Here is a 16,944-nt window from a genome sequence, read left to right on the forward strand (position 1 = left end):
CAATAAAGGCAGCAAGGTCATTGAGAGGTTGAAAAAGAAGCTCTCGGAGCAGGAATCCCTCCTGCTGCTGATGTCTCCCAGCATGGCCTTCCGGGTGCACAATCGCAACGGCAAGGTGAGTGGCTCTGGCCTCGGGTCTCTGTGGGCACTGTTGTGCAGGGTCTTCGTGCCCTCTGCTCTCTGGCATGAAAACCCTTTTCAAGCAGCAGACACGTAACTCCTGGTACACCAAAGGTTACAATGACACCTTGTAAGGCTGTGAATAATTTGCATTCAAAAAATAACATTAGAAATTAATCCCCTAGCTCAGCACCTGCCCTGGCAGAGCAATAGGAGCAGCTGTCTTCATGTAGGATAAAGCTCTGCACCAGCTGCCTTCTAGACTCCCTTTCAAGTTCAGGGCTTAGCACAACCAGGGCTGTCTCCTCAGGAGTGTAGGCTGCGCTTGGCACCAGAGATGCTGAAGGGTTGTGAACAGTCTCCTTTAGTGCTGTGGGATGTTCAGTGTGCCAGAGGTATCCCCTGCTCTGGCAGTGCTGTAAGCTGTCGCTGTGACCTTTCACAGGATTCTCACAACATCCTGTTACTACTCGGTAAAAATCCACGAGCTGGGTGCTGCTTCCTCAGTTTGCATCAGTGTCTAGGCCTGTGCTGAAGGCTTTTGGGTTTCCTGGTGCAGCCGCTGTGAGGAATAGCACAGAGCTGCAGTGGGACCTCGTGCTGCCAGGGACACAGCTGCTCTTTGCAGGGTGGAGCTCTGTGAGAGCTCTCACCACAGGACTCTGTGATGGTGCCACTGGCACACTGCTGAGAAGGCACTTTGCCAGAGTCCTGCCTGTCGCTGACAAAGCTGTGATGTAGGGCAAGTGGCAGGAGTGCCAGAAGGACAGTATATCCAGCAATTTCCCCTGGAGGCTTGCAGGCTTGCTCTCAGTGGTTGCTCAGACTAATGCATACGCTGTTTTCTTCTGTTTCCTTGGGTAGAGTTACACGTTCCTCATTTCATCGGACTATGAAAGGGCAGAATGGAGGGAGAACATCCGGGAGCAGCAAAAGAAATGTGAGTGTCCCTCAGCTGGGCAGTGGTACAAATACTGTGATCTTATTAGAGAGGAGTCCAGAGGATGAGGTTTTGGGAAGGTTCCCTGCAAAAACAGAGGTGTGCATTGAAATCCACAGTGCAACGTGGATGTCATCTGTCTCTGCACATCTGAACAAAACACAGTCTGTGTGACTTTTGCTTCCAGAAACATGTAGGGAATGTGTAGGGAGAGCACTTACTAAGTGCATGGAGAGATTCTCCAGTTTGTCCTAGAGACTGGGACTCTGCAGTCCCAGGTAGAATGAACAGCTGTACCCTTTTACCTGGCTCCAGTCCAAAGGAAATTATATACCTCTTTGGCATAGGTGTTTTTTGTATTTGCAAGAAAATAAGAGTCTCCCTTGTTTCCTCTGAACCATCCTGAGGCTTTTCACTCCAAAGAGTAACTAAATATGCCCTTGATAGAGCTGGGCTGCAGCAGCAGTACAGCCCCGAGCACCACGATGCTGCTGCTGAGCATTGCCCAGGTATGAGGGAGCGTGTGTTCAGTCTCGGCCTGGAATTTCAGTTCCTCCCTCTTTGAATGTCCTTGGCAGGCTTTAAAAGCTTCTCCCTCACATCGGTGGAGCTCCAGATGCTGACAAACTCCTGTGTGAAGCTTCAGACAGTCCACAACATTCCCCTCACTATCAATAAGGAAGGTGAGACCTCCAGTTTGTTCTTTCACATGGTACAGCTGCAGTGAAAACCTGCCCCTGCCTGCCTTTGTGCATTTCCCCTAGAACTGCTCTTCCTGTTTCTTTTTGCTACAGGCTTCAACCTGGTGAGGAGTTACAAATTGGGAGTTCCTGTAAAACAAAAGCTGAGCCCATATGTACCCAGCTTGCGTAGTTGAGTTGGAGTAGATGACAGCATACAAAAAGAGAGCAGCAGGAAAAAGAACAGTCTGTCATTGCAGTGTTACTTGCTGTAACAATAAAAATACAAGCTCCAAATTACATGGCTACAGCTGAGTTAGAAAAACATTCCTGGACATCCTCCAATATATATTAATTGACTAGTAAATGGTCTTTACCTGCAGCCAGGGATTGAAGTGCCTATGGACTCCTAGTCTGGGACAGCTTTGAACGTTCAAAGTACACTAGTTGGCCAAAATTGTGTCAGAGACCAGAGACTCTAAAATAGCATTTAATCTGCTAGTATAGTCTTAGCCTCCATGTTTTACTTTCTCTCCTTTGAAGTTCTTCTGTGCTGTCTTGCTGACCCTAGAACTGTCATTGTAAAAGCCCCACGTTGCCAGAAGGCACTACAGGTGACACCCTGGAACAGTCTCCTCTTTTGCTGGGACAGCCGGATGAGATGGGCTGTCCTTTCAGGGACAGCTTACCCTCTGCTGATTTACCTGTAATATCAGTCTCTTCACTCTGTCTTCTACACTTGGCTTCTCCTTGAATGTAACAAAATTCCTTGGGCCTTTTGTACAGATGATGAATCCCCAGGTCTCTATGGATTCCTGAACGTCATTGTCCACTCTGCCACAGGATTCAAGCAGAGTTCAAGTGAGTTGCAGTTCTGTAATCCCCAGAGGTATTGACAGGGCTGGGTAATTTGGGTGCTGTGATGGCTGGGAGTGGGCTGGTTTAGGATTGCAGCGTCTGGGCTGATGGTGGGGAGGAGAACAGGGAGCTGCTCTTGGTGAAATTGTCTCTGATGTGTTGATGAGATCCAATATCTGCCTCATTGGTGTACACCACCTGCTCCTTGTTGATTGATTTGGGAAATACTGGGTAAGGGCATACACCTGATTTTTGATAGAGGTGAAGGGCTTGTCTGTGCTGAGGCCAGTTATAGAGCTGTGCTGGTACTTCAGCTTCATCAAGGTGACTTTGCTGGTCCAGATGACAAGATTTGTGCTGGATAATGTTGCTGGCACTAACACAAAGAAGATGCAGATGAAGTGATTAATGCCAGTTAGAGGATTCTAGAAATTTAAAAAAAAAGTTTCTGCCCCTGTCTCCCCTCTTCAGATTTGTACTGCACATTAGAAGTGGATTCTTTTGGATATTTTGTGAACAAGGCTAAAACTAGAGTTTACAGAGACACCACAGAGCCCAACTGGAATGAGGTAGGTTGGATTTTTCTAAATGTGACTTGTTCCCTGTGTGAAACATCAATGCACAATGGGCAGGAAACCCACAAATGGAAGAACTTGCTGCATGCTCTGTACTTGAGCTGCATATGTTGCCTCTCAGCAAACACTTCTATGCCAGGTTCATTTGGCTGTCAGAGCTTGCAGAAGATCTTCTGTTGGATTAGCTACAGTTAAACATTTCAGTACAAATGAGTCTTGTCCAGCATCATCTTTTAAACAGATGCATGTTTGATTATTTTTTTTAAAGACACAAGTGAAAAATATGTTGAAGAAGGAGGTGGTGTTATTTGTTTGTTGTGAGGGGAAGAATTAGCTATAGACACTTTGCCTGTTTACAGCCAATTACAACCAGCTGGGGAGAGAATTTAAATAACAAGGAAGGTGGGTAAGTTTGTTTCTTTGAACGATGCTTTGCGGAAAATCAGTGAAACCTGATGGAGTCAACGGATCTTCGTCTCTGATTTGACCACCTTATATATACAAAATACAATTTCAGTTTATTTCTAGACCAGCTCCATTAGGGAGGATGTTTTGGTCACTCCTTAAGTGCTCCCTCCTGTTGAGTTTTAAGAAGACTATGTTGATTGATAGGAGACTAGTGCCCTGCTGTGATGTAGTCATTGCTCTTTCCTTTCCTGGTGCCCTGCAGGAGTTTGAGATTGAGCTGGAAGGCTCACAGACTCTGCGGATTCTGTGCTACGAGAAGTGCTACAACAAAACCAAGCTCACCAAAGAGGATGGTGAGAGCACAGATCGCATAATGGGGAAAGGACAGATCCAGGTAAGGCTGTGCTTAATTCATCCCTGATACCCTTACTGCAAAATGTAACAGGACTTTTGAATCCTGGGTGCCTCAGGAAGGGTTTTTTTCCTGCCTTCTGATTGTCCTAGCATTGGAGAATTTTCTCCAGATGGCAAGGTATACAGTGTGAGTCACAGGCAGGAAGTCAGCAGGTTTTCCCTTTTGCTCTGTCCCCTATCCCTACATCAGTAGCCTTATGAACAGATGCTTTTTCACAACAAAAATTTACATTTTGATCTCTGATTTGCCTCCTAACTTCAAAATTTCCAGCACAGTATATAGGAACTGCACTGGCTCTGAGCCCTGGGCACTGTTGAGGATGCTCCATTTGTGACAAGAGGAAGCAAGGAATGTACTATTCCCTCTGTAAATCATGTGGGAGGAATGCTATCTTCTCTGAGCTGGAAGTTGATTGATGTGATAGTGAGGCCTCGGAGGACAGGCTTATTGTCCTGATGACTGCCATGTCCAGAGTATAGTGTCTGTTACAGCAGGCTGCTCTGAGAGAGATTTGGGTGGGGCACTTTGTCTATGTGGCAAATTTGTAATACAATAGTGGAGGCGATGAGGTGATTGCAGATGGATGCTGCTTTTGGGGAGCTGCCGTGTGGTAAAGCACTAAGGCTCCATGCAGGAGAAATGCAGCCATTGGTAGAGGACCGCACAGAGTACATGTTCCCCCTCTTCTTCCAGTTTGTTGCGCTGTTTGCCCACAGGTGTTTAGGAGAGTGTTTAGATGCATGCTCTGAGGACAATGTACAACAGTCGGACAGGCTGTTGTACAGAGCAGAGACCCTGCCCACATACCCTTTGCTTTCTGACACGCTGAAAATCAACACCAGTTCTCCTCCATGTACACCTTCATCACACCATGGTTGACAGCTTTCTCCAGCACCTGAGTGATGGTCACACAGGGCAAGGCCATTTGTGGGATTTCAGAACCAGCTCTGACTGAGGGCAGACGCAGGATCATCGCTCACCTTTGCTCTGGACAGGTTCATTGTCTAAGAGAGTTTCCTTAGGCCTGCTCCTCTCCTCCCTCCTTGCAGCCCTGAGGCTGCCGTGCTGTTTTCAGGGAGAGCTTTTGTTGCCAAACCCGTGGTGGGTGTTTGAAAGAAAACTTGTGTATAAATCAATAAATGCCAGCACAGGCTGCCTCCTATGTATGCCTCTCAGGGCTAGCCATGAACTGGAATGTCCCTTCTGCTAACACAAGCTTATTTGCCATGGAGCTGAGCAACTACAAAAGAGCAAGTTTTCAGCCCTGAGATGCCCTGGAGATTTTTGTGCTTATAATGGAGAACATTGAAATCACTGACCCTCTAAATTCTTCTAGTATTTTATGTTGAATGAATAAAACCCAAATAAATGTTTTAAATTTTTAACATATATTTTTCCCCACAAGAGTGGGCATTTTTATGCACAGCAATTGTACATTCCATTAAAATATTTTACACCTAGGTTAATAAGTCAAAATACTCTTTGGTGATACTTGAATATTAATTATTGCATCCTGATTCTTTCAGAGGAACAGAGGAAAGTTTAAAAAAAAAAAAAAAAAAAACCCACAGAAGTTCTCTCACTTTCAATAAATCTCCCTTGCAATTTATAAAGAAACTTGGTGAACTCTCAGAACATCCTCTTAATTCCCAGTGATTTCTCTTCCATCACACAGCTTTTTAACACTATTGAAAAACACTGTTGAATAACTGCAAAGAGAAGTCTTAAGAGAGTCATGTAAGGTTTGGGGTTTATAAGAATTATTAAAGGGGTTTATTTTGGTTTAGTTTTATTTTTAAAGCAAACACCATTTCTCTATTAAGAAATCATAATAATGCAACAACATCAAAATACACCTTGTGGCTGAAGGTTTAGCTGTGTTAGTGCTGTCAGCATCTTTTCAAGTCACTGCTTTTATAGTAACTTTGTTTCAGGATTTTCCCAGGTGCTTTTACATTAAATTTTGTTTACTTCAGAGTTGCTGGTGTATCTAGGGCTTTCTGTTTTGTTGGTTTTGTTGTGTTGTTGTTACTTAGCCAAAGTCTGTCTTGTGTAAAGACAAGGTCTGTGAATTTGAATGAGTGGTTTTTTTCCCTGAATTCCCTTTAGTTAACAACTCTGGAAACATCAAGAGTCATGTCTGCATCCTCCTGCTGATAAAAACAAGGACATTTCTGTGCTGGCTAAATCTCAATGTATTGTTAAGCTGTGTATTATTGTAAATCTCCAGCTTCCCACTACTGGGATTTCTGACTCACCAAATTCACTGAGTTGCAGTGATGAAGACAATGCATCAAGGAGACAAGGACTAGTTTTAGCTGTGAAATGTTTATTAAATCTGTCTGTTACATAATGGTATTGGAGGAAGGAAGGCTGGAAAATGGTCCACATGGTCAGAAGCTTCCAGGAATGGGCAGCAATTTTAATAGCTCCCATTGCTCATATTTTCTTTTTCTATGGAATACTCTATTTACCTGTTTTTATAGCCACAAGCAAAAGCTTTGTTGCTTGCCAACCTTCAAGTTTTAACCCTGAAAAATAAAACCACAAGGTTTTAATGTGGGAGAACCTCCTGTGTATCTGGAATTGAAGTCCTCCTTGGACCTTTTTGGAAAGGCAGCACTGGATGGGCAGTATCTAACTGGCCAGCATGCGTGGCTGGGGGCTTCTGTTGCACCTCAGGTGGGAGAAATACACGGAGAAGGTGCCAGTCCTGGGTATGCTGTGAAACTGAAGTTGCTGAGGGCTTGGGGGGGGAAGAAATGGACATTGTCTGATAGGAGGAAATATAGTTCAGCTTTAAGTGTCAGCTCCTCTCATTTTAAACTTTCTCTTTTAATTTTTTTTTTTTTTTCTTTTTGTTGTTGCCTTGCAAACCACCTTCAGCACTTGAGGGGATGGCCCTTTTGCTCTTTGGATTTTGTACTTCCTGTGCAGGCACATCCACGTGTTCTGAGTGTAGCAGCCTTTTCTTTGGTCCTGAGACTCTGCATCTCAGTGGGCACATATGTCAGCAACACTGGCCTCTGCCTTGTGAACAGACTGCATGGGTAAACTGATACTTCATCCTGTGATGCATCTCCTCCATTTGGTGCCTCCTAGAAATGCTTTTTCCTTTGTTGGTGGTTTTTTTTTTTCTGCATGGTCAGCTCAGGCAAACCATTTCCTTCTCCCTCACAGCAACGCTGCAAAATCTGAGAGGATATGACCTTCCATCAGTCATTCATCAGGACAACACTGTTCCTCTGTTGCCGTGCAGAACAGTCACTCATCTCCTTAACTATCTGGGATGTCTCATAGCAGGGCACATGGCTGTTCCAGACATCTAGGTTGTTTTCCATGTAAAACAGATTGTCATCTGCTCTACCTCCCAAGTGTCAGCTCGGAAAACCTTTCACACACACGAGTTCATTTAAACAGTTTGCTCATGCAGAACAGTATCCCGGCAATGAAAATAGGGAGGAAATGAAGAAGGCAATGGGTCATGTCTAAAGGGTGATGGAGGGAAAGATTAACATGTCAGTGGGGAGCTTTGAGAAGGATGGGGCTATGGCTGGACTAGGACTTTCCAGCAGCAGTGAGACTCTGACAACCTGTATGTCACATCAGTTACAAATAAAAATTGATGGAGTGTAAAGTTGCCAGGGAGATTTCATGAAGGGAGGAAGTAATGTGAATAGCATAAAACACACTAACCTTAAGGTTGCCTCATTCCTTGCTCCCAGGCATTTAATTTCCACTGATGTTTCTTTGTTTTTCTGTATGCTTTCTTTTCTCCTCTGGGGGAAAAAAAGGAAAGAAATCCTCAAGCTCGCCACAGTGTTTCCTAAGGCAGAGCCCAGGCACTCTTTTTCTTAGTGCTTGGCTTGTATTTGCTGTTGACCAGCATCCTCAGTTCAGCTTTTTCCCAGGTCCTCACCGCTCTGTTCCGCACATGCAGCCTCTCCTGACTGCCATGCACTAATTGTCTGTCTTAATTCAGTACTAACCTGCTATGAGGGCCAGAGACTCAGCAATCCCTGTGGTGCGGAGCTGCTTTGTTCTTTTGTGCTTTGTGCAGGACACAGACAGGCATTTGCTTGATTCATTAGTGGATTTGGGGCTGTAGCTTGCCACTTCAAATGCCAAAGAACAGGCCACAAAGGGACCCAAGGTGCTGGGGGAGTAAAGACAAACTGGTTTGTTTGTATTTTCCCCCTGCAGCATGTGCAAAGGTGGGGACTGTGCAAACAAGCCTGAGAGATGCAGTCTTTGGGGTTTTTAGCAGGTCTGTCCTATTTGCATAGGTCATGGAAACAACACAGTCTTTCACAGTTGCAGTGGAGGTGGGACAGGTGCTTTTGTCACTCAGACCAAGCAGCTGTTTGAGGAAGCGTTCAGGGTGCAGATTTTGCTGCGGCCGCAGTGCCGGGCGGGTGTTCCGCGACCCCTCCCGCCCGAGCTGGCCGAGCGAGCGGGGCCTTGGGCGCCCCGAGCCTCCTGCTGGCACGCTCTCTGTAGACTGCATTCTTCTACCCGGTGTTCCGTCTTCCAGGTCACTGATCTCCAAATCAGGCCAGAAGACAGCATGACCTCATTTGTCACAGGCCTTCTCTGTGCTGGAGCATCGCACTCACTAACTCTCTTTGTCTTCAGCCTGCTTTGTAACCTGTCTGCACCAGCTGCCCTTTCCCTGAGTGGCTCTTGCTGCCCATAGAAGGTCAGTCAGCTGTAGGGTCCAGGACTGAAGTCTTGCTGAAAGTCTAAATGACATTCTTCGTTTCCTGTGGACACTGTTATTTCCTACTGTGACTTCATCAGACTGTTAGCCCTGATCTTCCTGTCGGTGTTGCTGAGAGCTTATTCAAGCTTTGCTCTTTTATTAGCATTCATCATTTTGCTTTGTTACTTAAAAAGCACCTGGGGGGGAATTTTTCTTCTTTTAATTGCTGTTGTTATTGTGATTTACGCAGAGTTGGCTCGGGTCGGGGAGACCCGCTCCCTGGTGCCTGTTCTCCCCAGCTGTCTCCATTCAATACAAGCTGTTCTCCAGCAGGAGTCAAACAGCAGGTGGGGTGTGCAGGGTCCTGCCAGCGCTGCAACTGAGTTCAAAGATAAGGGAGCAAGAGGTAGCAGCAGGTACACTCGCAGTCCTTGCTCAGCTCCAGTAGTTACCCAGCAAGGAAGAGTCTCTGTAAGCTCTCAGCTCCAGCACACTGCTTTTCCTAGTGCTTTGCAGCCATATGATATTGAGTCGTGAGACAGAGTAGGACTTTTCAACAGCTTGTACTTTTCAACAGTTATTTACTTGCTTTGTTTTGTACAGTGATAGGAGTTCCCTGGTCATCACTGCGACATAACCAGTAATACGTGTTTGCTGAAACCCTAACTGGGACCTGATGAACTTTTTCTGTAACTTCTTTTGGCAAATATTCAAAACACTCTCCCCTTGAGTCCTAACCAGTCTCTCCTAGCTATAAATAATATACTCTCAGTGACTCCATTCTAAAAGCATATGGAAAACTGCTTTTGGGCTGGAGGATCAGCTGTGGCTGTGTCTATCAGCAGGGCCATTTGGGCAGCTTAATGAGATGACTATTAAGGCAGCTGGAGATCAGGCTTTCAGAAATACTGAGCATGGTTGCTCTTCATAGGAAACCAGACACTTCAGAAATGGTTTCCTCTTGCTTCTGGGAAAGAATGCGGTTGTTGAAAGAAATAAAACTTCAGCACGGAAATTCGGGGAAGAACAGCCTAGATTCTGGCCAACTTGTAGGGATGTTGGCCAGCCACACAGGCGGGGGCGGGTCTGTTCCACCAGAGTTATAAGCAAACCCTCTTGGCAAGCAGTCTGTTATTTGGGTTTGCTGAAGCACTGAAGCTAAGCACCATTGGCCTCCTGGACCTTTGTGCAGTCCTAAAATGTGGGAGCTACTGGTTACTGACTATTCCTTACAAGGGGTCTTCAGGAATTTCTGCCAGAGTTGCACCTACAGGAGCCGGTCCAATTCGACAGGAAGGCACGTGTGTGCTGGCAGCACCCCGCTGTGGGCTCACCTCCGTAACAAAGTGCGCAGAGATAAGGTTGGCCTGACGTGCTTCTCTGTCGCTTCTTGGGGTCTCTGCACTGTGAGCAAACGGGGACAAATTTTGTCTCTGCTGGTTGTCTTTTCTAGGGAGTGGGGAAGGGCATGGGGGGACTTGTCTTGGTAGCTGTCAGCAGCATTGGGCTAGTTTGTTGATGGCTTCAGAGTGTGAGCATGATTGCATCTAATATCTCCCAGGGTATGTATGCTGCAGCTGCCATTGGTTCAACAGTTACCTCTGCTTTTGCATGGGGGTCTGCGAGAGGCAGGAGCTGTGCTGCAGAATAGCTCTAGTTACGGAGTGTCTTTTTGTTTGTAGACAACAGCAAACTCACGTCACAGTCTGGTACAGTTGCCTCCCTCAGGTCTTACTGCATCTCTGTGTTCAAGGGTCAAGTATTACCGAGACGCCTCAGGAGGCACCAGAGTCCGCTTGCTTTGGCTGGTTCTGGTTGCTGACAGAAGCCCCTGTGAAGACAGCTCTTTTCTCTCTCTTGCTGCTCTGGCTTGAGCTGAGTGCCACTCCTTGGCCCTTGAGGACTCTCCCAGGCAGTACTGGAATTGCTGGGCACTGCTGTGTACTAGTCAGCTGCTCCTCAGCCTCACAACTGACCACTCAAGAGAGATCAAGCAAAGCTGAAAATGGGAGACCGGGGCTTTGCTTCAGAACGTGTTTCTTCTTGATGAGTTCTTGCAATAGCAGGGCCAGGTGTTCTTCCTGCCCCCATGCTCAAGTTGAAATGAAAATGAATAGCCAGGTTAAAGTAGGGCAACTTTCTCTGAGTTCTGGGCAAATTTTCTCCATTTCTCTCCATTTCGTTTGGTTTGTTTAAAGTTACTTGTCTCTGTATGGATCACTTTATATTTCTCTTCCTTAATCTTCCAGTTAAGGATATTATGACTTTTGAATTCAGTGGAACATAGTCCTTGTTGGACACTTCATAGCCAAGAGCTATGAAGTTCTCCAGCCTGGCTTTTTATTTCAGTGCAGCAGTTTCACCCTCATCCAACCTCAGCTGTCCCTATAAAACTGCAGAGGGAGAGACAATTTCCTTTATTTCAAATCAGTTATTTCAGAAATCTCTTCTCCCCTTTTCTGAATCCTAGCCCCATCAAATGGGACAAATTTGTCTGTTAATGTGCCTGTCATGCTACAGCAATGAATGCAGCCTCTCTGTCAAAGCTGAGGTTATTGGCTTGCAAACATTGATTTTGCTCACTGAGGTTGCCTTTGTTGCTGCGCAGACACTGTGCACATGTTGCTGGTTTTTCCATGTGTGTGAGTTCCTATCAACCGTGCTTTTAGAGAACCACACACTGAGTGTCCCATTACCTGAAACCTAGGAAACCTTGGAATGTGTGTTTTCCTATGCAAAAGAAATATGGTGCTGAAAGTAGTAGTGTTCAGCTCACTCAGAGGAGCCTTTTGGGGTAGCTGGTTTCTCTGAAGTCTGTTCCTGGCTTATGGGTAACCTCCATGTTTTTCAGCTGGAGCCACAGGCGTTGCAGGACAAAGACTGGCAGCGCACAGTCATCTCCATGAATGGAGTGAGTACAGAAAACAGAAGTTAGCACTGCTTCTGTACCTCTGATGTGCTTTATTTCTTTGCTATTCATTGCAGCATGAGGGGGGCATAAAAAAAGGGAAAAGAAAATAAAATGTTTGAAAATTAACAGCTGTCCTCTTTTGTTCAGGTTGAAGTGAAGCTGTCGGTGAAGTTTACCAGCCGGGAGTTCAGCCTGAAAAGGATGCCCTCCCGGAAACAGACCGGCGTGTTTGGGGTCAAGATTGCCATCGTCACCAAGTGAGCTGATGGGTCACGTTTCTCCCCCTTGTTTTTTAGAAAGTCAGCTGGTCAGTGGGGTGCTCGTGTCTTTACCCTGCTGAGGGATCTGTCGGTCCAGCCTGCCTCACTTGGGTACTAGTGTAGATGGCTGTGGGTGCAGAAGGGAGATGCTGCTTATTCTCTGGGCTTGGTTTTTGGGAGGGGAAAAAAACAGAATGCACGCAGGCTTCGAAACCTGGGGTGTTTACTTATTGCATATCACTCTTCAGAGCTCTGGAACTACCCCTTGCCCCTTTACTCTGTAGTTAGTTGACTTGGTCACAGATTTCCAGAGGCATGGAACAGTGATGTTTCCTTCCCATAATCGGAAATGTACAAGTTCTTTGGATCCTGTTGTATTATTTTAACCCTTGATCTTTTGTCATGAATAGTTTGCCAGAAGAAACCTGTTTGTTCTGTTAAATAGTTTGGCAAGTGTGGTATTTCCTCCCTATGGAGCTGCATTAACTGGGAAGGAACAGTGTTGCTATGTGTCCAAGGACTGTTTGGGAATCCTCTGATTACCTGTGTAGAGTTGCAGGCTCGAGGGGCACTGGGACCCAGCCAAAAGCTCAAGTGCTCCGAGCAGCTGCAGAACAGCCCAAGTCAGGCTGAGACAGTCAGAATATTCTCTCCATTTTTAAAATGAGATTTTTGGCCCAGTCCTGATTGCCTGCTCAGACTTGCGCCCACCGTGTTTTCCAGAAGAGGTTTGCACAGCAAAACGATGGGGTGATTTTGGGGTAACAAGCATTGAGAACATGGATTGCACTGAACTCTTCCATCTGCCTTTCTTAAGGAGAGAGAGGTCAAAGGTGCCCTACATCGTGCGGCAGTGTGTGGAGGAGGTGGAGCGGCGCGGGATGGAGGAGGTGGGCATCTACCGCGTCTCTGGGGTGGCAACCGACATCCAGGCTCTGAAAGCCGCCTTTGATGTCAGTAAGTATTTGTGTCTGTGTTTTCCTTTGCACTGGGAGAAGAACCTGCATCAGCTCCCCGTCAGGTGGCTGTGCTATTTTTAATCTTACATTCCCCAAGAAGCATTAAGAGCTAAAGATCCTTGCACAAGGAGAATCATTTTAACCATGGCTGCGTGTTTTATGAATATTCTTCAGCTACAGATATAACCTGAGACATACAATGAGATGGGTCCTTACATCAATAACACGCTTGTTATCTTTCCCAGCAGACACGAAATGGTGGGTTTGCCTGCCCTGCCAAATCTTTCTAAATGGCAGACACCTTCCTCAGGGGAAGCAGCAGCAATCAGAAGTCATCATTTCCTCACTGTTGTAAGGTTTCCAAATTAATAGAAGTCCTTGAAATTAAGAATGTTTTGTGAAAGGAAGTCAGGAAAACACATGTTCTAAGGTTGACTAGGAAGGGTGTTAACAAAACTGGAGTTGGTTGGCTCCAGAGTTCTCAGCCCTGTCTAGATGGATGTGCACAGACTGTAAAATCAGGTAACTTTCACCAACCTTTGTAAAGCTTTCTTTGATCTTGAGCAGAACAGGGCTCCTTACTAATGCTGCATTTAAAAGAAGGGCATATGTGTCCCAAAAGGCATCCAAAATCAGGCAGATGAAATGCCACTAAATTGCTGAGGTACAAAAAATTAAATTCTGCCCTGCTTCCAGTTTCTACATGATGGTCCAAGGACTGCTTAAGCCACACTTGAGCTCCCTTTTGATGCAAGCAGTCATGAGACCTGTGCCGGGTGCCCAAATTCACCCTCCCTGCACTTTTTCTTCACTTATTTTGTGAAATTTATTCCTTCTTGTATTTTCTTTCCAATCCCCCTAAGCTACCAAAACCACTGATTTATGAAAATCTTCACTAGTGTAATAAGGGTGTTTCATATTTCGTTTGTATTAAATGCTGGTTTACACTAAGCTTTGTGAAACCAGCACTGGCTCTACTGGTTGGTCTGTTTGTTTTACAGAAAGGGGGTGGTTGTGTTGTTTTTAATAGTAACAAAACTGAAATTTGAGCCCTGAATTGCCTGTGTGCTTTAGCTACTCAGTGGGGAGTTATACAGCCTCAGAGTCGCTTATTCTAAGCTGTTGGAGGCAGGGAATTGGATTAACAACTGTTGTCACTAACAAAAGTTGAAATGCATAGAAATACAGGAGAGCAGGGCTTGTTCCAGATCAGGCTGAGGTCGCTGGCACAGCGTCACGGGCCCTGGGTAGTGTGAGGTTCCCTCTGCTCAAGTTAAAGCTAGAAACTCTAGTTATTTGTGCAGCACTTCCCAGTTATCAGAAGGTAGTAGTCCATTTAATCTGGAGAAATATAAACAGGAAACCTCTCGGCTGTTTGAGCAAAGACTAAGGATAAACAAAGACAGTCAAAGGAATGCTGCCTGCTTATGGCGGGGGGTTGGACTAGATGACCTTTGGAGGTCCCTTCCAGTCCAGACATTCTGTGATTCTGTGGTAAGGAAAAAATAGAATGAGTGCAAGGCCAGCATCTTCTTTACCCTGTTTTCCCTCTTTCAGATAACAAAGATGTGTCAGTGATGATGAGTGAGATGGACGTTAATGCCATCGCAGGCACCTTGAAACTGTACTTTCGGGAACTGCCTGAACCCCTCTTCACAGATGAACTGTACCCCAACTTTGCTGAAGGCATTGGTAAGTAGCAGCAGAAATGACCTCCAGATAACTGAAACCCTTCTGTAGGAGGCTGCTCCTACAGCAACACAAAGCCCATATTTACGGGTTGGACAGAAGCCTGGAGCAAGCCATTAGGGAGGTGAAGTGGAGCTCAGAAATGAGCGCTGGGAAGATGGCTTCTCCCCGTAAGCTTCAACTGGTTTGCTTTTTGTCTAAATTGCAGATGTCCGTGTTTCTGAAGGGTAGGTCCAGAACAGAATGACAGCCTGCTCATAGAGGCTGTGTGTGCTGTTTGCCCCATGCAGTCTTCCAGGGAAGCCCTCTTCAGGGGGTTATACCACAGCTCAACTTCATGCAGGGGAAAAACATCCGAGCAGTTGAAAGTTTGAAAGCACTCAAACTGCTTGGGAGAAAAGGATTCTCTGTGAGTCTGTGCAGTAAAGGAAGGAGATGCTTAGGGGGTACTAAAGTGCAACTCTGACCTTCCAACCTGTGCTACAATTGCAGGCCATCCAGGACCATCCATGTCAGGTGGTTTGGGAAATTATGCAGTCAGTCAAATTCTCAGTCACTGCCTATGGTGATGTTTTATTATTTTCTGTCTCATAGCACTTTCAGATCCTGTTGCAAAGGAGAGCTGTATGCTGAACCTGTTGTTATCGCTTCCAGAACCCAACCTGGTGACATTCCTTTTCCTTTTGGACCATTTAAAAAGGTAATATGTGGATCCTTTAAACACGTGTTTAATCTGTAAAGCATTCTTATTTTGAAAAGAGGAGCATTTCCTTGAATTTGTGCTGGATCACACAAATGAAGCATTTGCTGATTTGCTGTGAATGCTGATCAGACCACTGTTGTCTCATTCTCACTTGGTAAGGTGCTAAACCCCAAATTCCATTCCCATTCATAGAACGGGAGGAAAGGGCCAACAAAAGTCTCAGTGCAAGTGCAAATTCATGCTGCAGTGTCACCACAAAACTGCACCTGCATCTGGCTACAAAGATCATCGGGAAAGGATTTAGTATAATTGTGATGTTTTGGCCATGTTTAAGGACTTGTGAGCCCTGTCTCAAAAGGCATCTGCAAACTAACATTTTGTTTTTTTAATTCCAGCACTTTTGCTACCTGGAGTTGTCAGTTCCTTGCTTAGACTAGGCTTCCTGATCTTGTCTGTGTCTTTGTGATATGCTCATAACTGCAAAAAAGTATTTCCATGCTTTTGATATTAACACAATGAGCTTGCTTAACACATGCACAAGGTGTTAATTTGCCTGCTTATTTGTACATACTAGAGACTGTCACTGAAGAGATGAGAGAGAATTTTGAGATTGAGGTTCTGGATTAAAATCCAGGAAATCTGACTTTCACTTGTGTGTCTGCTGCAGACTTTTCTGCCCTGGGGTAAATTTTTTAACCTTTGTGCCTCAGTTTCTCATTTATGAAAGTGGGATGAAAAGCATTGCTTTGTTGCTGCCCCACTTCTCCCTGTGCAGACAGTGAGCAGCAGTCCCCAGGTTTAGCTGTGTCTGTAGAGTGCCTGGAGACTGTGGTTGTGTCAGATCAAGGTATTTGCTTATATATAACATTCACTTAGGGACAGTGGAGAGAGTGGTTGTTTGAGTGTTGTTTTTTACAAAAGGAATAAATGTTTTCTTGCTTAAAGACACTTCCAAAGTCAGATATTTATAAAGGTCTGCATTGTTGATTGTTTCTTCTCCCAGGGTTGCTGAGAGGGAAAGCATTAACAAGATGTCCCTGCATAATCTTGCAACTGTCTTTGGACCAACGCTGCTCAGACCTTCAGAGAAGGACAGTAAAATCCCTGCGAACCCCACCCAGCCTATCACAATGACAGACAGCTGGTCACTGGAAGTCATGTCGCAGGTAAAATCCTAAATGTGTTCTTGAATCTTCTGAAGACAGTGTGTGGGCAACTGCAGTCCTCTCACCAGGCCTGCTGCAGCCATCCTGCTGTGTTTTCATGACAGTTTTTTTTGAGAAACAAACAACTGGCCCCTTTACACAGACATTTTAGACTGTTTGTAGAACTGGGTTTCTTAGCCAGTTCACTTTGCACCTGTACTAATACAGCTTTTCATGACAAAACGCCAGCATGCAGACAGTCCTGTGTCTTCTGAGTTGGTGCACAGTAAGATTTTTTGAGGGCCATCTCACAGTGCCATGTTGCTAGCCTGGGATAAAAGGACCACCAGTGTTTTTCTGTGATGCTTCCCAACATGTAAACCACCTTCCCTCATGCACAACAAAATTCTTTGCTAAATTGAGGTTTCTTTGGCTACTGCTGCCTTTTGAAGGCGACGCAGAGAATTCCAACATAGAGGCTGTGTTGTTAGCTGGTCAGGCCAGTGTGCACATCAGAGTTTCTCAGTGCAGTGGAACACCAACACCATTTTTATGACCTGGAATCTGGAAAGAGCGTCT

At 45.5% G+C, this 16,944-nt stretch overlaps 1 protein-coding gene across 1 annotated transcript in view; it reads left to right on the forward strand.

The window, feature by feature from the left end:
• BCR (breakpoint cluster region) overlaps nucleotides 1-16,944 on the forward strand; it is a gene marked incomplete at its 5' end in the record, with an annotated part of 46,762 nt that overhangs the window by 29,538 nt on the left and 280 nt on the right. Inside the window, 12 exons of the mRNA XM_008940217.1 lie at nucleotides 1-115; nucleotides 985-1,060; nucleotides 1,639-1,743; nucleotides 2,527-2,601; nucleotides 3,070-3,167; nucleotides 3,844-3,975; nucleotides 11,550-11,609; nucleotides 11,757-11,866; nucleotides 12,687-12,826; nucleotides 14,386-14,520; nucleotides 15,112-15,217; nucleotides 16,224-16,386. The exon at nucleotides 1-115 is cut by the window's left edge and continues 5 nt beyond it. Of these exons, the coding sequence (XP_008938465.1) occupies nucleotides 1-115; nucleotides 985-1,060; nucleotides 1,639-1,743; nucleotides 2,527-2,601; nucleotides 3,070-3,167; nucleotides 3,844-3,975; nucleotides 11,550-11,609; nucleotides 11,757-11,866; nucleotides 12,687-12,826; nucleotides 14,386-14,520; nucleotides 15,112-15,217; nucleotides 16,224-16,386 (1,315 nt within the window). The remainder of the gene's footprint in view (nucleotides 116-984; nucleotides 1,061-1,638; nucleotides 1,744-2,526; nucleotides 2,602-3,069; nucleotides 3,168-3,843; nucleotides 3,976-11,549; nucleotides 11,610-11,756; nucleotides 11,867-12,686; nucleotides 12,827-14,385; nucleotides 14,521-15,111; nucleotides 15,218-16,223; nucleotides 16,387-16,944) is intronic.

The sequence above is a fragment of the Merops nubicus genome, unplaced genomic scaffold (genome assembly GCF_000691845.1).
Source record: "Merops nubicus isolate BGI_N331 unplaced genomic scaffold, ASM69184v1 scaffold37135, whole genome shotgun sequence".
In the NCBI taxonomy this organism is placed as follows: Eukaryota; Metazoa; Chordata; class Aves; order Coraciiformes; family Meropidae; genus Merops; species Merops nubicus.